This window comes from Lithobates pipiens, unplaced genomic scaffold (assembly GCF_037356315.1).
Source record: "Lithobates pipiens isolate NorthernLeopardFrog02 unplaced genomic scaffold, aLitPip1_a1.2 Scaffold_24, whole genome shotgun sequence".
NCBI lineage: Eukaryota > Metazoa > Chordata > Amphibia > Anura > Ranidae > Lithobates > Lithobates pipiens.
This window is the reverse complement of record NW_027507786.1, coordinates 3,980,071-4,004,245: the sequence shown is the minus strand read 5'-3', so window position 1 is coordinate 4,004,245 and position 24,175 is coordinate 3,980,071. Positions and strand designations below refer to the sequence as shown.

Genomic DNA, 24,175 nt, shown 5'->3' with positions numbered 1-24,175 from the left:
ATGGATGGGGGCGCATCATCACATTTGCCTGGACTTACAGTACTGCTGCATAGAATATGGATTAAACAACACTGTCAACCAAATCATTCTCTTCAGTCCTCAGAAAACCTCCTCTAGGACTTCTCCCAAGCTTCTCCTATCCTATGAAACTCCCGACCTCAATCTGTCTGATTATCTCTGAATCTATCCCTCTTTAGACACTCCCCGAAATCCCTTCTTGTTAACCACTTGCTTACTGGTGTCGCACTTTGAATGACAATTGCGCGGTTGTGCTATACTGTACCCAAATTCAATTTTTATCATTTTTTTACCACAAATAGAACTTTCTTTTGGTGGTATTTGATCACCTTTTTTTGTTAAAAAAATTAAAAAGACCGAAATTTTTTATTTTATTATATTTTGTTATAAAAGTTTGCAAACAGGTAATCTTTTCCCTTCATTGATACGCTGATGGGGCTGCACATAATCATTTTTGTTGACAATTACATTTTTTTTTTTTTTTTTTACTTTTTTTTCAGCCCTGTTGGGGGGCTTATGTGAGATATCAGGAGTCCCCTGACATCTCCTCTTTGAGACAGGGAAAGGGACTGAGGACACAGATTCCTCAGTCCCTTTCTCAGCATTGAAGATGAATGGACAGAAGACAGCGGCTCCCCTCCATTCATAAACGGAGCACACAGGTTACTCTGCTCAGTTTTCACAGGACACAGGAGCAATCTAGTTCGCTGCATCCAATTCAGAAAAGGCATGGGGCCGATGAATGACCTGTCCCTTCCTCCGCTCTCCATCCTGACAGATTCCCGTAACTGGCGGGAGAGGAGAGGAGGGAAGCCGGCTGCGGGGGGACAAGAGGGGGCGGAGGAGGAGGACAGGGAGCCGGAGATGAAGGGCACGGAGGGGGGCTGGAGGAGGAGGAGGATACGAGAAACAGCTGGGAATGATCGGTGCGGCTGGAGGGACAGCTGTGAAACCTTTTTATTATTATTATTATTTATTATTAATTAGTTCCATTCCATTTGTTTAGATGCGGTATCCATTGTTTCGGATAATTCGGATAATTCTTTGCCTCCTGCGGCAAAGAATTATTCAAATTATCCGAAACAATGAATACGCATCTAAACAAATGGAATGAAACTAATTAATAACAAATAATAACAATAATAATAATAATAAGGTTTTATTATTGTTATTTACTATTATTAGATCATTATGTTCCATTCTCCCCAAAAAAAATTCAAAAATCTGAAAAAAAGAAAGTTGTTTCGAATTTTACTGATTTTCTTTCTTTTTTTCAGATTTTCTAATTTTTGAATATCCAAATTTTCGAATTTCTGAGTTTTTGTATTTTCGGAATTCAAAAATCTGAAAAAAGGAAAGTTATTTTGAATTTTACAGATTTTCTTTCTTTTTTCAGATTTTTTCATTTTCGAAAGAAAATCAGTAAAATTCTAAATAATAACTTTCCTTTTTTCAGATTTTCGAATTTTTGCATTTCTGAATTTGCGAGATCTGAAAATACAAAAATTCGAAAATTTGGAAATTTGGAAAGTCAAAAATGAGAAAATCTGAGAAAAAGAAAGAAAATCAGTAAAATTCGAAATAATAACTTTCTTTTTTTTCAGATTTTCGAATTTTCAGATTTTCGAATCTTTGAATTCGGAAATTCGAAAATTTTGGTCATTTGAAAAATCGGAAATTCAAATTTGGAAAATTCGGAAATTCCAAAATTCAAAAATTTGAAAATTCGGAAATTTGAAATTCGGAAATTTTGGAATTAAAGCTGGAGTTCCGCTGTTTTTTTACAAATACTGCAACTGCTGACTTTTAAAATATGGACACTCCCCTGTCCAGTGTGCCCGCGATGTCGGCACCCGAAGCTGATCTTTGTCTTGGCTCTCTGGTGCTGCCGCCACCATCTTCGCTATGGGAATCAGGAAGTAAAGCCTTGCGGCTTAATTTCCTGGTTGCCTACTGCACATGCGCGAATCATGGCACCGGGGTGGAGGGTTCGGATGAGCAGAAGTTCCACTTTAGGGAGGAGCTCCGCTTTAACGAATTTGTCAAAATTAGTTAAAAAACGAATGCGGAACAAAGCGAATTTTCTACCGATCATCCCCGACTATGAACCAGGAGACCACCCAGGATCAGCCCCACGGCCGGGATATTGGGCAGCACTTGTGGGTGTCCGAGAGTCGCTCCCGAAATGTGGGAGACTCCTGCACCTCGCGGGGGACTTGAGATGTCTGACTCCGATCTCCAGAACTTACTAGTTGTAAAGTTGTAGCAGCAATCATTGGTGCCGTTTCCATAGTGCATGATGTACTGTGTACCGGACACGAAGGTCATCAATGAGGTGTTATTGTAGCTGCCATCAGAAGCCACCACAGCTATCCCATTGGTGTACGTTATATTCTGCAGGACAAGTCCGCCCACCTGTCCCGAGACTGTTATCTGATTGGTGGAGACATTGACAGAGACCGATGGACACTGAGCTAAAGTAAAATAAGCAAAAAGAAAATTGTCTAATTAATACTCCAGTATACTTTACAACTTGCAGATTGGTTGTTTTATACTTACTAGACATGTCATTCCTGGCTATAATCAGTATTTAAGATTTGCATAGAGGGTATTATTGTTGTCCAATCCAAAGGTATTTTTAAAAAAAATATAGAAATCCATTGCCCAGCAAGTTTAAAAATATTTTTTTAAAACGCTGCTTTGACTGAAAAACTTACCTTACCCCTCCACCTTGCATTTTCCCCTTTCAGGTACTCCATTATTCAACCCACTTCCTGTGAGCCCAGGCTGTCATGGATGCTAGACATGTGCACTGACAAAAAATGTGTTCGTTTTAGTTTCAATCCTTTTTTTACTTTTTTCGGAAATTCAAAAGTTCCGAAATTTGAAAATTTGGATTTCCGAATATCTGAATTCTGAATTTTCGGATTTCCAAACTTTCAAAATTCAAAATGTTCAAATTTCCAAATTTTCCAAATTTTCAAATTTCCAAATTTTCAAATTTTCAAATTCCGAATTTCCGAAATTTTGGAATTCAAAAATTCGAAAATCTGAAAAAAGAAAATCAGTAAAATTCTAAATAATAACAAACTAATAATAACTAACTATTAAATTATAAGTATTGGAATTTCCTTTCAAATGTAGCTGTTTGTGAACGTAACGAATACAAATTTATCTGAAGTTAGGAATTATCCGAAATAACGAATGCCGCATCTAAACAAATGAAATGGAACAAATTAATAATAATTAATGATACAAAATAATGATAAATAATAATAATAAAAGGTTTTATTATTATTGTTATTTATTAGTATTAGATCGTTATGCTAAACTCCACTGTTTAGATACGGCATTCATTATTTCAGATAATTTGTAACTTCGAATAACAGCCAAATTTGAAAGGAAATTTCAATACCTATAATTTAATAGTTATTATTACTTCGTTGTTATTTAAGATTTTCGGGTTTTTGAATGTTCGGATTTTCATTCTTATTTTTGGATTTTAAAATTTCCAAATTCTAAAATTTTAACATTTTCGATATTTCTGAAATGTTTGAATTTTGGAAATTTTCGAATTTCCAAAATTTAAAAATTTCCAACATTTAAAAATGTATTAATTTCCGAAATTTTGAATTTACAATTTTCTGAAATTTCGACATTCCAAATTTCCAAAATTTTGAATTTTTGAAAATGTGAAAAGTTGGAAATTTGAAATTCAAAATTCGAAACTTCAGAAATTGAATAATTCGGAAATTCGGAAATTTCGTCATTTGTCAAAATTCGTTAAAAATCTAATTCGGAACTAAACAAATTTCCATTTTCTGAAATTTCTAACTTCCGAATTTCCAAAATTCCGAATATCCAAAATTCCGAATATCCAAAATTCCGAATATCCAAAATTCTGAATTTTCGGAACTTTGACATTTCGAAAATTGAAAAATTGGGAAATGTTGGAATTAACGAATTTGTCAAAATTTGTTCAAAAACTAATTTGAAAACAAACAAATTTCCAATTTATGAAATTTCAAATTTCTGAATTTCCAAAAATCAGAATTTTTGAAATTTCTAATTTTTGGAAATTCCAAAATTCAGAAATTTGGAAATTCAGAAATTCGAAATTTTTGGAAATTGAAAAATTTGGAAATTCAGAAATTTCGGAATTAAATAATTTGTCAAAATTTGTTAAAAAAATGAATTCGGAACTAAATGAATTTCACAAGTCTAATGGATGGGGGCGCATCATCACATTTGCCTGGACTTACAGTACTGCTGCATAGAATATGGATTAAACAACACTGTCAACCAAATCATTCTCTTCAGTCCTCAGAAAACCTCCTCTAGGACTTCTCCCAAGCTTCTCCTATCCTATGAAACTCCCGACCTCAATCTGTCTGATTATCTCTGAATCTATCCCTCTTTAGACACTCCCCGAAATCCCTTCTTGTTAACCACTTGCTTACTGGTGTCGCACTTTGAATGACAATTGCGCGGTTGTGCTATACTGTACCCAAATTCAATTTTTATCATTTTTTTACCACAAATAGAACTTTCTTTTGGTGGTATTTGATCACCTTTTTTTGTTAAAAAAATTAAAAAGACCGAAATTTTTTATTTTATTATATTTTGTTATAAAAGTTTGCAAACAGGTAATCTTTTCCCTTCATTGATACGCTGATGGGGCTGCACTGATGGGCACCGATGGGCTGCACTGATGGGCACCGATAAGGCTGCACTGGTGGGCAGTGATAGGCAGCACTGGTGGGCACTGATAGGCGGCACTGGTGGGCACTGAGAGGTGACACTGAGAGGTGGCACTGATGGGTGCCACTGAAGGGCATTGATAGGTGGCACTGATAGGTGGCACTGATAGCTGCCAGTGATGGGCACTGATAGGTGGCAGTGATGGACACTGATGGGTGGCAGTGATGGGCACTGATCGGCACTGGTAGGTTACACTGATAGGCAGCACTGCTAGGTGGCACTGATGAGGCACTGATTGTCACCACTGGTGGGCATTCATAGGTGGCACTGGTGGGCACTGGCAGCTGGCAATGGCAGGTGGCACTGGCAGGGGGTATTGATTGGCACAGATGAGGGTACTGATTGGCATCCTCTTCGGGGACCGATGTCCCTTGCACGTAAGCCGGAAATTGGCTTTGTGAGGAGGAAAAAAAATGATTGCTGAGTTTTTGTTTACACACGTGATCAGTTGTCATTCTCGTGGTAAGGGGCCAGGATCAACTCGGATCTGTGATCACCTGAGTCTTGGTGACTTGGTGGTCACAGCGCGTGCCACGCGTACCCTGCAGGGGGCATGCTAAGGGAAGGCCTCCTGGAAATTCAGGTCTATGCTGTGGCCGTCATTCGGCTATAGTGCGGACGCCAAGAGGTTAAAAAGTCTATCCTGCTTCTAGCGAATACACTGTACATTTATTTTCTCCATCAGCTCATCCCCTGCAGTTATTACCTTTTTTACCCTCCCTCTTAGATTGTAAGTACCTAATTGTAGTGCGACTGTAACGTCTGCCTTCATTTTGTAAAACACTTTTTCAAACTGTTGGCGCTATATAAATCCTGTATAATAATAAGGTGCGCATGGTTCTGTACAGCAGTATTGTCCACCTATCACTATGCTGGAGAGAGTGGAAGGACTGCGATGTGACAGGACACACAGAAGACAAACAGCTTTAAAGTGATTGTAAAGTCTAGTTTAAAAAAATAATAATAATAACAAACATGTTACACTTACCTGTTCTGTGTAATGGTTTTGCACAGAGCAGCCCCCTATCCTCCTCTTCTCTGGTCCCTCTTAGCTGATCCTGGCCCCTCCCTCCTATCGAGTGCCCCCCACAGCAAGCAGCTGTGTGTTCATTCAGACACGGAGCTGCAGTTAGGTCCCGCCCCCTATATCCCCTGATTGGCTAGCTGACTTTGATTGACAGCAGCGGGAGCCATGGCGCCGCTGATGTGTCTCAGCCAATCAGGTGGGAGAGTCTCGGATGGCCGAGGGACTCCTGGACATCGCTGGATAGAGATGGGGCTCAGGTAAGTATTAGGGGGGGTAGAGTTGCCACCTCATCCCTTTAAACCCGAACACATAATAATTACACGGGTTCTGTGGCTGATTAAGGTGGTAATTAAACTCACTTGGTGCCTTATCTGCATTTAATTAGCCTCAGAACCTGTGTAATTAATATGTGTTTGGGTTTAAAGGGATGAAGTGGCAACTCCGGGGGGGGGGGGGGGGGGGTGGGGCTGATACACACAGAAGGCTTTTTATCTTAATGCATAGAATGCAAAGGATAAAAAACCTTCTGCCTTTAACCACTGGGCGAACCAAGGTTACGTTATGTCGATTCGACCTGTGGCCACCAGGGGCACGCCCCCCCCGGAGCTGTTGCAAGTGCCGTCGGGCGCGATGACCGCCGGGCTCCCACGAGTCGCTCATGACACAGCGAGCATACACACACAGATCCCGGTTCTCTGAGGGGAGAAGAGACAGATCGTGTCTTCATACAAAGTATGAACACCAATCTCTCTCTTCCCCTAGCAAGTCTCCTCCCCCCACAGTTAGAACACACTGAGGGAACACATTTAACCCCTTCATCGCCCCCTAGTGTTAACACCTTCCCTGCCAGTGACATTTACACAGTAATCAGTGCATTTTTATATCACTGATCGCTGTACAATTGTCAATTCTCCCAAAAATGTGTCAACAGTGTCCAATTTGTCTGCTGCAATATCGTAGTCTTGATAAAAAAAAACGCAGATCGCTGCCATTACTAGTAGAAAAATAAATAATAATAAAAATGCCATAAATCTATCTCCTATTTTTTTTTATAAAAAAATAAAAACTGTGGTGGTGATCAAATACCACCAAAAGAAAGTTCTATTTGTGGGGAAAAAAGGATGCAAATTTTGTTTGGGTACAATTGTCAGTTAAAGCAACGAAGTGCCGAATTGCAAAAAAGTGCTCTGGTCAGGAAGGGGGTAAAATTTTCCAGGGCTGAAGCGGATAAGGCGTGCATACGATGTATACCTCAATTATAAGGTGAGGGTTCAGGGGGAGGGGCAGAATTGGGGGTGCTGGAGGGATGAGAAGAGACAGAGTTGAAGACTAAGTTCACCTTTTCAGGCAGAATTTCACTTTTCAAATGAAATAGAAGAGTTTTCTAATGTCTTTTCTGCCCCCAGCCCACCCATTGTGCTTACCTCTCACTTACCTCACTTACAGTGCTTGAGAAAGTATTCGGCCCCCTTGAACTTTTCAACCTTTTGCCACATTTCAGGCTTCAAACATAAAGATTTTTATTTTTTGTGAAGAATCACCAACAAGTGGGACACAATTGTGAAGTGGAACGAAATCTATTGGATTTTTGAAACTTTTTTAACTAATAAAAAAATGAAAAGTGGGGCGTGCAAAATTATTCAGGTCTGGACTTTGACTTGGCCATTCTAACACCTGGATACGTTTATTTGTGAACCATTCCTTTGTAGATTTTGCTGTATGTTTGGGATCATTGTCTTGTTGGAAGATAAATCTCCGTCCCAGGTTCAGGTCTTTTGCAGACTCCAACAGGTTTTCATCCAGAATGGTCCTGTATTTGGCTGCATCCATCTTCCCCTCAATTTTAACCATCTTCCCTGTCCCTGCTGAAGAAAAGCAGGCCCAAACCATGATGCTGCCACCACCATGTTTGACAGTGGGGATGGTGTGTTGAGGGTGATGAGCTGTGTTGCTTTTACGCCAAACATATCGTTTTGCATTGTGGGCAAAAAGTTGGATTTTGGTTTCATCTGACCAGAGCACCTTCTTCCACATGTTTGGTGTGTCTCCCAGGTGGCTTGTGGCAAACTTTAGACGAGACTTTTTATGGATATCTTTGAGAAATGGCTTTCTTCTTGCCACTCTTCCATAAAGGCCAGATTTGTGCAGTGTACGACTGATTGTTGTCCTATGGACAGACTCTCCCACCTCAGCTGTAGTTCTCTGCAGTTCATCCAGAGTGATCATGGGCCTCTTGGCTGCATCTCTGATCAGTCTTCTCCTTGTCTGAGCTGAAAGTTTAGAGGGACGGCCAGGTCTTGGTAGATTTGCAGTGGTCTGATACTCCTTCCATTTCAAAATGATCGCTTGCACAGTGCTCCTTGGGATGTTTAAAGCTTGGGAAATCTTTTTGTATCCAAATCCGGCTTTAAACTTCTCCACAACAGTATTACGGACCTGCCTGGTGTGTTCCTTGGTCTTCATGATGCTCTCTGTGCTTTCAACAGAACCCTGAGACTATCACAGAGCAGGTGCATTTATACAGAGACTTGATTACACACAGGTGGATTCTATTTATCACCATCAGTCATTTAGGCCAACATTGGATCATTTAGAGATCCTCGCTGAACTTCTGGAGTGAGTTTGCTGCACTGAAAGTAAAGGGGCCGAATAATTTTGCACGCACCACTTTTCAGTTTTTTATTTGCTAAAAAAGTTTAAAATATCCAATAGATTTCGCTCCACTTCACAATTGTGTCCCACTTGTTGGTGATTCTTCACAAAAAAAAAAATTTTTATATCTTTATGTTTGAAGCCTGAAATGTGGCAAAGGTTGAAAAGATCAAGGGGGCCGAATACTTTCGCAAGGCACTGTACCTCGTCCACGGCAGATTTCAATGTTCACCTCTTTGTTTGAACTTTTCAAAAAATGTTTCCTGCTTACATCACTTCCTGTAGATCATATCCCATCATGCACTGCCTTATGCATCACAGAATAGGACATGTATTACCAATCTGGACCACACCTCCCTCATTAATACACCATTGGTGGGCGGAGCACAGCATAATAACAACAACGAATAATAATTCTTACCATCACAAGTTGCTTCAACCTGAATGGAAAGGAAAAAAAAACACAATTAGCAAAGTTCTTTAATCATAGAAATGTATATACTTTATAGAAATGTACAGTATCTCACAAAAGTAAGTACACCCCTCACATTTTTGTAAATATTTTATTCTATCTTTTCATGTGACAACACTGAAGAAATTACACTTTGCTACAATGTAAAGTAGTGAGTGTACAGCTTGTATAACAGTGTAAATTTGCTGTCCCCTCAAAATAACTCAACACACAGCCATTAATGTCTAAACCGCTGGCAACAAAACGAGTACACCCCTAAGTGAAAATGTCCAAATTGGGCCCAAAGTGTCAATATTTTGTGTGGCCGCCATTATTTTCCAGCACTGCCTTAACCCTCTTGGGCATGGAGGTCACCAGAGCTTCACAGGTTGCCACTGGAGTCCTCTTCCACTCCTCCATGGCGACTTTATGAAGCTGGTGGATGTTAGAGACCTTGCGCTCCTCCACCTTCCGTTTGATGATGCCCCACAGATGTTCAATAGGGTTTTGGTCTGGAGACATGCTTGGCCAGTCCATCACCTTTACCCTCAGCTTCTTTAGCAAGTCAGTGGTCGTCTTGGAGGTGTGTTTGGGGTTATTATCATGTTGGAATACTGCCCTGCGGCCCAGTCTCTGAAGTGAGGGGATCATGCTCTGCTTCAGTATGTCACAGTACATGTTGGCATTCATGGTTCCCTCAATGATCTGTATCTCCCCAGTGCCGGCAGCACTCATGCAGCCCCAGACCATGACACTCCCATCACCATGCTTGACTGTAGGCAAGACACACTTGTCTTTGTACTCCTCACCTGGTTGCCCCCCACACACGCTTCACACCATCTGAGCCAAATAATTTTATCTCAGTCTCATCAGACCACAGGACATGGTTCCGGTAATCCATGTCCTTAGTCTGCCTGTCTTCAGCAACCATTTGCGGGCTTTCTTTTGCATCATCTTTAGAAGAGGCTTCACTCTGGGACAACAGCCATGCACACGAATTTGATGCAGCATGCAGCCTATGGTCTGAGCACTGACAGGCTGACCCCCCCCTCAACCTCTGCAGCAATGCTGGCAGCACTCATACATCTATTTCCCAAAGACAACCTCTGGATATGACGCTGAGCACGTGACCTCAACTTTTTTGGTGGACCATGGTGAGGCCTGCTCTGAGTGGAATATGTCATGTTAAACTTATGTATGGTCTTGGCCACTGTGCTGCAGCTCAGTACCAGGGTCTTGGCAATCTTCTTATAGCCAAGGCCATCTTTAATTAAAGCAAAAAAATTTTTTTTCAGATTCTCAGAGAGTTCTTTGCCATGAAGTGCCATGTTGAACTTCCAGTGACCAGTATGAGAGAGTGAGAGTGATAACACCAAATTTAACACACCTGCTCCCCATTTACACCTGAGACCTTGTAACACTAACAAGTCACATGACACCGGGGAGGGAAAATGGCTAATTGGGCCCAATTTGGACAATTGCACTTAGGAGTGTTCTCACTTTTGTTGCCAGCGGTTTAGATATTAATGGCTGTGTGTTGAGTTATTTTGAGTGGACAGCAAATGTACATTGTTATACAAGCTGTACACTCACTACTTTACATTGTAGACAAGTGTCATTTCTTCAGTGTTGTCACATGAAAAGATAGAATAAAATATTTACAAAAATGTGAGGTGTACTAACTTTTGTGAGATACTGTATATAATATATGATAGTGCATTTTTATACAAGGGAGGAATATTGTGTGTGTGTGTATATAAATATATATATATATATATATATATTTTTTTTTTTTTTTTTTTCTAGTTCCTCATTCAGCCCACCCGACGCAAAGGTTTCTAATCGGTATATCTCTTGCACAAAGGCACCTGAAACATTCTGCTGCTGGGAATTTATTGGGTATTGCCTCGATTACCCAAACTTTCAGGTCAAGTGAGGTGTGTTCGTGGTAAATGAGAAAATGTTTGGGGATACTATGTTTGTCAGGCTCAGCGTCCAATAGGCACCTGTGTTCCCCAAACCTTTTACGGAGTGTACGGATTATGCGGCCTACATATTGTAGGCCACACGGACAGGATAGGCAATACACCACGAACTCTGATGAGCAAGTGTAAAAGTCAGATATGGGATATTTTTGGCCCTTGGACTGGAATTCTTTTTGCCTATGGGTGACATGTGAGCAAGTCAGTTACTTACGACATTGATACATGCCTTGAATGTTGAAAAACTTCAGGGGGGCACTGGTGGAGGAGGAAGTTGGTTTTAATCTGCTAGGTGCAATTTTGTTTTTTAGGTTCCTGGCTCGTCTGTAAGATATCAGGGGTCGGTTGAGATTGTGGATTTAAGTTGTGTTTCCTCTTGTAGAATGGAACAATGCTTTTGGAATATGTGTTCCTTATTTCTAAATTTAGTGTGAAAATTGTGGGATGAGAGATTTAGGACCATCCCAAACGATTATGACATCATCAATATGTCAGCAATAAAATGTCAAGTGTGAGGAAAAGGATAGCCAGATGTAGCGATTCTACCACAGACCCATGGTGAGATTGGCATAGCTTGGGGCAAAGTTGGTTCCCATGGCTGTCCCATAGGTCTGCAGGTAAAAGTCGCCATTGGATTCAAAGTAGTTATGCATCAAGCGGAACTTTGTGGCTTCCAAGATGAATTGGGCTTGACTGGTGTTCAGCATAGGGTCGACATTAGGGAATTGTAGTACAGCTCTCAGGCCTACCTCATGTGGTATAGAGGTATATACGGGATATGATGGGAAACTCTGCTAACGTCCATCATTATTTTCCTATCATGTGATTGGGTATTCTTTGTAAGGTGAAGTTTCACCCCATTTCCTAAGTTCTGGAGCAATTACTCTTGCAAAGTGCACAGTCTTTTTGCCTTTAGTAAATAAAACCCATTGTATAGTTGGTTTCCTCCTGTGCTGGATTCCCTTCCAATCTTCTATCTGCATCAGGAGTCCTTATTTGCAACTCAAGATATGCCACTACATGGAGGTGATTTAATAGCCAGTTACTTTTCCTTAAAAAAAAAATGTAACCGCCTAGCAGCCATCCCACCCGCATTTACTGTGACAGGGCAGCCGCTCTGTGCCAGATCATGTACCCAGTACGTGATCTGACACTTCCAGGTCTGGGGTGCACGCTGCCAGCGTTTCTGCTTGGACACAGCAGGAGCCAAATCGAGTCCGACGGGACTCGCCGATCATTCGGAAAAGAAGCAGAGCGGCAGTCTGCCTATGTAAACAAGGTAGACCGTCGTACTGTCAGTGGGGAAGGTATTGATCCTGTGTCAGGAACACAGATATCGGCCTTCCTATAGTACATGCACCTTCCACACAGTAACCAAACCCATTGTTAAGCACCCAGTTAACCCTTTGATTGCTCCTGATGTTAACCCCTTCCCAACCAGTGTCATTAGTACAGTGACAGTGCAAATTTTTAGTACAGATCACTGTTTTGATTTCACTGGAATCACAAAAAAGTGTCACTTAGTGTCCGATTTGATCGTTGGAATGTCGCAGTCCAGCTATAAGTCGCAGATCGCCGCCATTACTAGTAAAAAAATTAAAATTTAAAAAATGACATAAACATATCTCATAGATTGTAAACGCTATAACTTTTGTGCAAACTAATCAATATACGCTTATTGGGATCTTGCCACTCCCCCAGCCTCTACCTGGACAGTCACTCTGCTGTCTCCTCCTATCAGTATATTCTTTGTTAGCAAATGATCACTGCAGCAAATTTGATTGGCTCCTTGTGCTGCTTCTCTCGCTCTCGTCTGAGCTCTGCTGTATATAGGGACTGGAACAGGCCAATACCAAGTCAATCTCAGGTAAATAGGCTTCTTACATTTAAAAAGCATTAAAAACATGTCTTCAGATTCATAGTTAGGTAGTAAGTCTGGCAGAAAAAAGAAAAAAGTCCATCTAGTTCAACCAATAAAAGTGAAAAAAAATCATACAATCCCATATACACAATTCTATACCCACAGTTGATCCTGAGGTAGGCAAAAAAAAACAGCAGAGCATGATCCAATTTGCTCCAGCAGGGGAAAGGTTCCCTCCTGATCCCCCGAGAGGCAATCGGATTTTCCCTGGATCAACTTTACCTATAAATGTTAGTACCCAGTTATATTATGTACATTTAGGAAAGAATCCAGGCCTTTTCTAAAGCAATCTACTGAGCTGGCCAGAACCACCTCTGCAGGAAGTCTATTACACATTTTCACAGCTCTTACTGTGAAGAAACGTTTCCGTATTTGGAGATGAAATCTCGTTTCCTCCAGACAAAAAGAGTGCTCCCTTGTCCTCTGTGATGACCTTAAAGCCAATAACTAAACACCAAGTGAACTATATGTACCCCTTATTTATTTTTACATGGTGATCATATCCCCCCTTAACCTCCCCTTCGCAAGAGAGAATAAATTCAGTTCCTCTAATCTTTTCTCTTAGATTCCATAACAATTGCTTTAAAAATAGTAGCTAAATTATTGATTGCATCAAATTATAGTGCAGATGACGGAAAAGCACAATATGGCACCCCTGTGATGGGATGGTTGTGTGCTGTAAAATTCACCAAAATGCACAAAAGACCGAAAAAAAAAAACGGACAACTGAAGAATTAAAAATGAAAAATCAGGTTTAACTAGTTGCGAATTCCCGTAACAGTTTTACAAATGCTTTACTGACAGGTTTGCAGCTCTTCCTGGTAGAGGGTATGACAATGGGTTTCCCTCAAGGTGTGTCCTCAATATCTGGTAGTCATGTGCTCATCAATGACCATTCCAGACCTACCAGACCCATACATGGTTGGCTTATTAACCACTTGAAGACCGAGCCTTTTCTGGAACTTTTTGTTTTAAAGTTTAAATCAGTATTTTTTTGCTAGAAAATTACTTAAAACCCCCAAATATTATATATTTTTTTGTTAGCAGAGACTGTAGAGAATAAAATGGTGATCCTATTTTATGTCACCCTGTATTCACGCAGCGGTCTTTCAAACACAATTTTTTGGGGAAAAAGTACACTTTTATGGATTTTAAAAAAACAATATTTACCACAATTTTTTTGTATAATGCGAAAGATCACGTTGCGCTAAGTAAATAGAGGCCTAACCTGTCTCGCTCGTGGAATGGCGACAAGCGGCAGTACTTAAAAAATCTCCATAGACGATGCTTTAACATGCTTTAACATTTTTTTAACATTTTTTACAGGTTACCAGTTTAGAGCAATAGAGGAGATCTTGGGAAAGAATTATTGCTCTCGCTCTAATAATCGCGGTGATACCCCACATGTGTGGTTTGAACACTATTTATATATGCTTGCGTGACTTAGATATGAATTTGCTTCCGTGCTTGAGGGACGGGGTGCTTTTAATTTATTATTTTTCTTATTTATTTTACTTTTTAGTTTTTATTTTTACACTGTCCCTTTATTTTTTTTAATCACTTTTTCTCCTATTACAAGAAATGCAATCGCTTGTAATAGAAATAAGGTCTTCTTTATTGAGAGATATGGGGTCAAAAAGACCCCAAATCTCTCATTTACCTTTAAAAGCAAATGAAAAGCTTTAAATTTTTCTTTTAAAAAAAAATAAAATGTTTACTATGACCTGGGAACCCGAAGTGATGTTAGATGTCGCTCCAGTCCTCCAAGGACATAGAGAGGAGTGACGGCCATCTTAGCCTCACTCGTCTCCATATCCAATGGCCGCATCGGATCGTTCCTGGGCTTTACTGATGGGTCAGGTAAGGCAGGGAACAAAAGAGAAACAGAAAAATGAGGGGGCACCAACCTTGTGCATTATCCTTGGATATATTTTATTAAAAAATAAATAAAAAACTACTCACAAACATGTGAAAGAAAACCGCAATATAAATAGCCTTCAGATGATGGCCATCGGTCTCACGACAACAGACTCCAGATGGTAAAGGAGAAGATTTTAATGGCCACTGCACACCCTTTGGAAAAAATAACTGAAATCAGACGCTTCCTATAACTATCAATAAGCTTCTTACACCTCTCACCCGGAATTTTGGACCATTTTTCCCTTGCAAACTGCTCCAGGTCTCTCTTATTGGAAGGGCACCTTTTCCCAAAAGCAATTTTAAGAACTCTTCATAGGTGTTCAATGGGATTTAGATCTGGACTCATTGCTAGCTACTTTAAAACTCTCCAGCGCTTTGTTTCCATCCATTTCTGGGTGCTTTTTGACGTATGTTTGGGGTCATTGTCCTGCTGGAAGATCCAAGATCTCGGACGCAAACCCAGCTTTCTGACACTGGGCTCTACAGTGCGACCCAAAATCCTTTGGTAATCCTCAGATTTCATGATGCCTTGCACACATTCAAGACACCCAGTGCCAGAGGCAGCAAAACAACCCCAAAACATAATTGAACCTCCACCATGTTTCACTGTAGGTACTGTGTTCTTTTCTTGGTAGGCCTCATTCCGTTTTTGGTAAACAGCAGAATGATGTGCTTTACCAAAAAGCTTTATCTTGGTCTCATCTGTCCACAAGACATTTTCCCAGAAGGGTTTTGGCTTACTGAAGTACATTTTGGCAAACTGTAGTCTTGCTTTTTTATGTCTCTGTGTCAGCAGTGGGGTCCTACTGGGTCTCCTGCCATAGCGTTTCATTTAGTTTAAATGTCGACGGATAGTTCCCGCTGACAGTGATGCTCCCTGAGCCTGCAGGACAGCTTGAATTTATTTGGAACTTGTTTGGGGGCTGCTTATCCACCATCCGGACTATCCTGCGTTGCAACCTTTCATCAGTTTTTCTCCTCCGTCCATGCCCAGAGAGATTAGCTACAGTGCCATGGGTTGCAAACTTCTTGATAATGTTGCGCACTGTGGACAAAGGCAAATCTAGGTCTCTGGAGATGGACTTGTAACCTTGAGATTGTTGATATTTTTCCACAATTTTGGTGCTCAAGTCCTCAGACAGTTCTCTTCTCCTCTTTCTGTTGTCCATGCTTAGTGTGGCACACACAGACACAAAGACTGTGAAGTGAACTTCTCTCCTTTTTATCTGCTTTCAGGTGTGATTTTTATATTGCCCACACCTGTTACTTGCCCCAGGTGAGTTTAAAGGAGCATCACATCCTTGAAACAATCTTATTTATCCATAATTTTGAAAAGGTGCCAAGAATTTTGACCAGACCATTTTTGGAATTTTGTGTGACATTGTGTCCAATTTGCTTTTTTTCCTCCTTTTTTGTTTTGTTCCAATACACACAAAGGGAATAAACATGTGTATAGCAAATCATGAATGAATGAATGAATGAAATACTTGTATAGCGCACAATGCGAACTGAATCGCCTGTGGCAAGCTTTGATCATTTGCTAAAAGAGGAAGGTCTTGAGTTTTTTCCTAAAAGCCAGGTGATTTTCTTCCTGGCGGATGTTGATTGGTAGAGCATTCCATAGCCGAGGCCCTTGGACAGCGAATCTCCGATCCCCCTTGGATTTATACCGGGCTTTGTGTTACTATAATACTTTTCTGTGAGAAATACTGTATTTTCTGGAAAAATTTCTGGGGTGCCAACAATTTTGCCCATGACTGTAATAGGTAAGCATGTACCAGCCTTTACTAACCCAAATCAGGCCACATACTCTCAATATGGAGGGGTACCTTACCAAGGGGCCAGATAACCTTGCCCCCATGTTCATGAAAACAAGGGCCTTTTCCCCACAACCCTGGCTCAGTGGCTGTGGGGGTCTGCAGGCAGGAGCTTACTGGAATCTGGAAGCCCTTTTTAATAGTACAGGGGCCCAAAGATACCATCCTCCCACATGAATGAGTATGGGGTACATTAATTCCCCAAAAAAAAAGATGTCAGCTAGAACTACAGATATCCAAATTTTTTTAACCACTGCTTGACCACGCTATCGTCCTCCTGTGATCACGCTTCTTATTTAGATTTTTTTTGTTTTAACCCCCCTGACGGTATTCCCGAGTCTGACTCGGGGTGGATTTTTTATACCAAGAGCGGTATCCCCGAGTCAGACTCGGGACAGCGTCGCTGGATCCAGGAGGAGGTTTACTTACCTTCTCCTTCGAATCCAGCGATGTCTCCCCGCTGTACGAGCGAGCCGTGCCTCGCTCGATCTATCACATCGGCGATCTCCGTGCCCTGCGAGCGTTGCGACGCACGGGCACGGAGATCGGCGCCAAATTCAAAAAGTGAAATAAACAGTATACATACAGTATAATGTAATCATACAGATTACATTGCTGTATGTAAATATTTCACATCCCCTTTGTCCCTAGTGGTCTGCCCAGTGTCCTGCATGCAGTTTTATATAATAAAAACTGTTCTTTATGCCTGGAAACTGGAGATTGTCCATAGCAACCAAAACTGTCACTGTACATCAAAAATGATTTTAGACCAGCTAGAAAACAGCGATAATAAATTAGAATGACTCGCAGAATTGAGCGATAGCGATTTGTGGGGAGATCCGTCATCAAATACTGAAAAGTAATGACAGTGACAATTCTGCAACTCAGCAAATTTCAGTGTTTTTGATTAGATTACATTATTGAATAATTTTTATTATTGTTATATTATTATTTGGTACAATTATTTATAATTATTTATTATATTATAATTTATGATTTAATTTTTCAAACTTTATCATACCCGGGATGTCTGCTAGACTCTGGTTTGGACAGATTTAAGTGAGTTATTCCTAAGAATTGCAGGACTACAATATAAAACGCCAAATTTTCATGCAAAATAATGGTACCGCTTTTAGCACCTAAAATCCGAAATAATCGTACCGCCAGGGAGGTTAATACATACTGTCACCAGTCAGTGTCCCTGATCACAACCACACTTGTCATATGATAATGCTGTACTGCACTGGTGACAGTATGTAAAAAAACACTGAGAACCCCCAAAATCATAGCTAAATGAGCAAGACCCAACATGGAAGAAAGCTACATGAACAACTTTGCAGCTTTGTCATGCATAGGGCAACCCATTGAAATTAATGAGCTGCCCTATGCACATAAAAGTGCATTTGCAAAAATCTAGGTGTGAATGGGGCCTTAAAGTGAGCCTGTGTTCCTCTCAGTCACACTGCCTAGTGACTAGAACCTAGCACAGTATTGCAGGTGGAGGGGCAGATAGCTGCTTCCTTAGTGTTCACAATTTTTTTGCATACATTTTCTAATTTTAGTGGTGTTTATATAAGTACAGCACCCATTGTCTATTATATTATATATCATATTTTTATAAGCGCTACATCATTCCTTTTCCTTTGTATTCCATTTATCCAATTTGCTGTGTTAGCTGCTAATGTTATAGATAGCACAAAATTATTTGCAGAAGGGGGCCTGTGTGTCTTTGGGGCTGGTTCAGGTGAAAATCCGGGTAAAAATTCGGACCCGAATCAACCTTATTTTTCCTATTTAAAGTGGTGTTGCACAGAAAAAAAAAATCATTAAAATTCCTAAAAAAAAAACATTTTGTATTTTTTTTTTAACTCACCTCTAAGCCCTTGTACACACGATTGGACATTCCGACAACAAAATCCGTCTGATTTTTTGCTGAAGGATTTTGTCCAAAACTTGTGTTGCATACACACGGTCGGACAAAGTTGTCGGAAAATCTGATCGTTCGTAACGTGATGACGTTATTTCATTACGACGGGACTACGTTCAGGCTAGTAGCCAATAGCTTTGGTCTAGGAATTTGATCTGAGCATGCGTGGCTCTTTGTTCTCTACACATGATCGGACAAAGTCCAATCGGATCATGTTGTCGGAAAAATTTATAGCCCAGCTCTAAAACTTTGTCGGTCGGATATTCCAACGGAAACAGTCCAATGGAGCCCATACACAGTCGGATTATCCGACAACACGGTCCAATCGGACATTTTCCGTCGGAATGTCCGACTGTGTGTAGACAGTGACAAATATTATGGAAAATAAATTTCAAGTAAAAGATGATCGAAATGTGATTCAAAGTTCCATGTGAAAAATATTGTTCATACACTTCATGTGAATATCCCAACGGTGAACAGGATGAATGGTTGAAGTGAGAGGTACCACCCCCGAAAGCTAGGTGGCTTACCAGAACGTTTGAACCCACAAGACCATATGTTCTGTGAGTCAAACAGGCTTGGGTTATATAAACAACCGGTGGGATGAAGGCTGAAATCCCCAGATGATTAAAACAGGAATGCCCAGCTATCTTCAGACTGGTAGATGTCTGTATGGATATATCTCATAGGAGACAACAATCAAATGTCCGTAGGAGCGGTGAATATGAGGAAGAGAACAAAAAACGGCCACATAGCGTAATTCCATTTAAATGTACAATAAATTTAATGAAGTAGGAAAACTTACATTTAGAAGGTTAAAATCAGCGCTTATTTAAAAAACAAATGGCGACAGTGGAGTCCTTCCTTGGGTTGCATTTTTTAGCGCATTTTCAGTTTTGCAGAAACACACTACATGGTTTTCTATGGATGTAGTACACAGCTGTGCATTTTATGGAAAGGGCCATAGGGACTTTTTTCTGTTTTTTTTTGTTCCATAGACATCAATTGATGAAAAAAGCGAAATGCACCTGCATTATGCAAACTGCAAACTGCAACCTGCATAAGTGTGAACCAGGCCTAAGTCGGATCCTCATCCTAATTGATGTGATTTGTATCTCACATTAAAGGAAGATTACACAGGCATCCCCTGAAAGTCGCTTCAAAGTGCATCAAGTCTCATCAAAGTAGTACTCAAGTCGCATCAAGTCACCAGCAAATCACCTGGCACAGACTTTTAGGTCGCAGTAGTCTGAACCCGAGGCTAAATTGTAATAAGGATTACAATAGCAACATCAATAATAAAAACAACTTTTTAAATATTAAAATAGTTAAACACAGGGGGAGATTTACCAAAACTGGTGCCCGCAGAATCGGGTGCCGCTCTGCTTGGTAACCAATCAGCTTCCAACTTCAGTTTGTTCAATTAAGCTTTGACAATAAAACCTGGAAGCTGATTGGTTTCTATGCAGAGCTGCACCATATTCTGTGTGTTCCAGTTTTAGTAAACCCCCCTCCCCCATTGTGCTTTGCTTTCATTATTACACAATATATAGTTTTTAGGTTCAATACGTTTTTATTGTTTTAACACATATTTAAACTGAAAGAAGCAAGAACAGGACCAGGCGTCCTGGTCTACAAAAATGAATCATACATATAAAAAAATATATTGCATTCTATTGTACGTGCATAGGTAACTTGTCAATGTGTCATTGAGGCAAAGTTTCAAAAATATGGCTGACATTCGTCTAAGTGCCATTTTACTTGGTCTGGACGCCCCTTTGGGAACCTGCTGCATCCAGGAGCTGAGAAAAACAATGTGTTTAGACTAGAACATTGATAATTATCAAAACCATAGTGGTGGGGTATTTCCAAATCTCCTGAGTAATAGGGGGACTCACACTGGGAGATCAGAATACATATCATTTCTTGGTGTGGCCAAGAGTGACCTAAAGGAACAAGTTAAGGAACCATGAAAGCAATAGTAAAAGAAGAGAAAGGAGCTAAGGAGAGGAAAGACTGCGGGTGTAAAAGATACGGAGGGGGAGGAGGAGTGGGGGGGGGGTGGAGAGACGGGGAGCCTCAACCTACTGGGGGTTTACATTCCAGGGTGTGAGGATGTGATTATGGGAACAATATATAGATTTTTTCCATGACCAAAATTCATGAGTTAAAAAAAAAAAAAAATTAGTTTACAAATATTTAATGTTACAATATCCTCTTTTTTCAATGTGTGTTCCTCACACGTCAGACAATCAGAACTTACCGTCCCACCAATTATTGCAACACAGAAGAGAAGACAGATGAACTTCCAAGGCATCTTTCCCAAAGGTTGTCCACCAAAAATATCCAGCTTGTTTATATCCGTTTCATCCTTGTTGACTGCAAAAGTCTCTTCTAATGGAGGCATGGAAGTGATATCTCTATCAGGATGTTCTCTCCAGTTGAGAAAAATGTGTCACGGCAAAGAAAGGTTAAGACTCGTCCACCATTTATATTTTGTGTCTTCTAATTTGTATCTACTGTATATTAATTGTTAAAAATCAGAGGGAAGACGTCTATCTTTATAACCTTAAAAAATGAAAATGTGCGAGTCTGCTTCTAATTCGTACACGAGCAGTTCTTGGGAAAGTACATTTTGAGAAAGGAGGTGGATTTTTCATAATTTTATTTTTTGCACAGTTTCCGTCACCTCCGGAATGTAGCTTATCTACTTCAATGTACATGTTGGTTTAAAAATAATTTCTATTTAACTGGACTGGGAGACTGCACAAGGAAATGTGCAAATATTTCAAATTCACGATCTGTAAAGCGTAACTTGGTGTTCTGAGAACTATGCAAAAAAAAAAAATCTACAGAAAGGTGTGATGTGATGTCAACTGCTAGTAGTATCAGTGAATGGCCCCTGGGATGGGTGAATCTGGCTGGGTTCAGTTGCTGAAGTCTGGGGTGGGTGGGTGTGTGTTTGTGGAGGGGTCATCTTGTTATTCACTTCTTTGCCATTTGTTGGGCTAAAAGGACAGAAGACCAGACACTAAGGCGGTCATGTACCAATGCCAAAATAAAATAAATACATAACAACAGTATCTCTCCACAGATTTGTCAACTCTTAAGCCTCGTACACACGATCGGATTTTCGGAAATGTGTGATGACAGGCTGTTGGCGGAAAATCCGACCGTTTGTACGCTCCATCAGACAATTGTTGTCGGATTTTCCACGGACAAATGTTGGATGGCAGGTTTTAAAATTGTCCACGGACAAATGTCTGTTGTCAGATTTTCTCATCGTGTGTGCATAAGTCCGTCAGACAAAAGTCCAAAGTACAAACACCCCTGGACGACGTAAGTTATTACGAAACGCGTAGGGTGGAGCGACATACGAACGTCACCCTAGTCGTGTTCGCTTGACATACACCAGGAAGGACGGGTTGGTTTTTTCCGGCGTGTGTCCGGCCGGCGCACGCCTCTTATCGAGCCTGTTGTTACTTTTTACATGTAAGTGCATATTTTTTGATTTTAAATGAAAAGTTATCGGTTTTACACTATATGGAGCCCGTGTTTCCTCTATATGATACTACGCTGAGTGGGGAGTGTAACATGGAGTGACGATAGTGACCGCCATAACTTTATCCTGTGGATGATTTGGGACCGATCGAAGGGTGCAGTAATCTGGATGTCCATTTAAACTTATCTCGCCTGTTGTGACCCTCTGTAACGGGGGGTCGCCTCGAGTTGGTAAGGAGCCAATCTATATGTCTGGTGACGGGAAAGCGCACATTGTTTCTGGAGAGAAAAGGATAGTGTGCCTTAATCAAGCTTTTCTTTATGAAGATTTTTCACTGGTGTTGGATTCATTATTTGGACATTTCACTTTAACAATAGGATATATGATCACATGGATGTTATTTAGTGTCAGTATTGTTTAAATTATTGGTGCTTAAAGTATTGCTTCATTATTATGTATTTACAATATTAGGTACATAATTTGTTTTTTGGGACCAATCTTTATTTTTAATTTTTCGTTTATGTTTTTTGTTTATTGGCCTTTTTATTGTCTTTCACTATATAGTGTTTTTTTTTCTTTCTTTTTTGTCACATTAATACTATGTTACTGTATTTCACTTGAGGGGAGTAGTGTTGTACACGGATGCACATACATATATATGTGCCATACTTGGAGGTGATTTCATAGGTATTATATTTAGGTTTTGCACTTTGTTTTTACACACACACACATCCTGTTCACTCTGGGATTTTGAGGTTAAGCGCAGTTCCCCTTTTTTTTTCTTTTTTTCAAAGTACAAACACGCATGCTCGGAAGCAAGGACGAGCCAGAAGCGGTCGGTCTTGTAAACTAGCTTTCCTATGGAGAATTAACATTTGTGGCACCGCAAATTATAAATCTTCAAATGCAGCGCACATTCTCCTCTTCTTTAATGGGATAATAATGAAGCTGCTTTGCTGGTGATACTGATGGAGTTATTGCAAACACATTTTCAAGGGCTTTTTTTCTTGTGATATCAAGAATAATATTATTATGCTTATTTTTTTATTTATTTTTTTTGCACACTGGCTTATTTGTCTTCTATGCGGCCTACTATGGCAGAAAGATGATACTGACCAAATGGAAGCTCCCGGACCCTCCTTAGCTCTCAGACTGGAAAGCGCTTATTAATGCAGCTTTTCCCTGTACAAGCTTACCTACATGGGTCGGAACTGTCCTCAAAAATTTGAAAAAATATGGGCAGCCTGGGTGCAGCCTTACAGTTTAAGTTCTCTTGCTCAAACACATATAGCCTGCCCCGAGGTTAAATGGGAGGTTGGCAGTATGTGAGGTCTCGTCTGTAGGTTGCTTTTAACTGCTGGTGCCACCTCTGGAGATACATGCTCTTTCTATATCTGAAATTATGCCCCCCTCTCTTCCCCTCCTTCCCTTTCCCTCCTCTCCCCCCCCCCCCCACCTTCCTCCTCTCTTTGTGTCCCTCCCTTGACCCTCCCTATCCCACCCCCTCCCTCTCCTTTGTCAAATTCACTGGATTACTTTTCAGTGGGAGAGTAAGAATAGTGGGTGATAACAACCCATGAATACTTTAAAACTCCCAATGTTGGTCATTTTAGGCAAGGGAGAAGTTGACAATTGTGTTAGATATTGATTAGAGAAGAGGTTGATTTAATGCTATGTTCTAGAAAGTAGTGCCGCACTTGTCTAGAGTAACACTGTTGACAAGCTACCCCTTGTCATTTGGATACAATGTTTTCACGTGTTCCGTTTCTGATATTTCAATAAAACATTCCTTCTGTTAAAAGGTTGAATAAAGACACCAGTCCATATAATTCCGCAACATGTCTGGTTGACAAATGGCTGTTCAGAAACGAACTGAGAAGCACAAACTGAAAAGCGTGTGCAATCAAAAGCGTGAATCAACACTCACCAAACTTCTACTAACACAAAATTAGCAGAAGGAGCCCAAAGGGTGGCGCTAAAGAGCTGAAAAAACACATAGTTACATAGTTAGTAAGGTTGAATAAAGACACCAGTCCATCCAGTTCAACCTGAGTGAGTGTGGGTGCATGTCTACAATTAATACGTCAGTACGTTCATGTTTGTTGGCCGACAATTCCTTGCCGTTTGTATGCAAGACAAAGTCCAGGCACGCGCCTTCGGACAAAAGACAGAGGTTTTGTCTGCGGAAACTCGGATT

At 40.4% G+C, this 24,175-nt stretch overlaps 1 protein-coding gene across 1 annotated transcript; it reads right to left on the bottom strand.

Moving 5' to 3' along the window:
- Nucleotides 1-1,354: 1,354 nt before the first annotated feature.
- On the bottom strand, nt 1,355-21,161 carry LOC143929552 (uncharacterized). The gene is made up of 4 exons (XM_077453430.1): nt 20,740-21,161; nt 8,880-8,898; nt 2,268-2,492; nt 1,355-1,362 (listed from the first exon to the last, which is right to left on the bottom strand). Exons 1-4 carry the CDS (start codon nt 20,881-20,883, stop codon nt 1,355-1,357), a joined length of 396 nt encoding a protein of 131 aa, XP_077309556.1. The 5' UTR covers nt 20,884-21,161.
- Nucleotides 21,162-24,175: the final 3,014 nt, after the last annotated feature.

What these genes read in the sequence shown, in the direction of transcription:
- LOC143929552 (XM_077453430.1), bottom strand. Translation starts at nt 20,883, where the DNA reads ATGCCTCCATTAGAAGAGACTTTTGCAGTCAACAAGGATGAAACGGAT.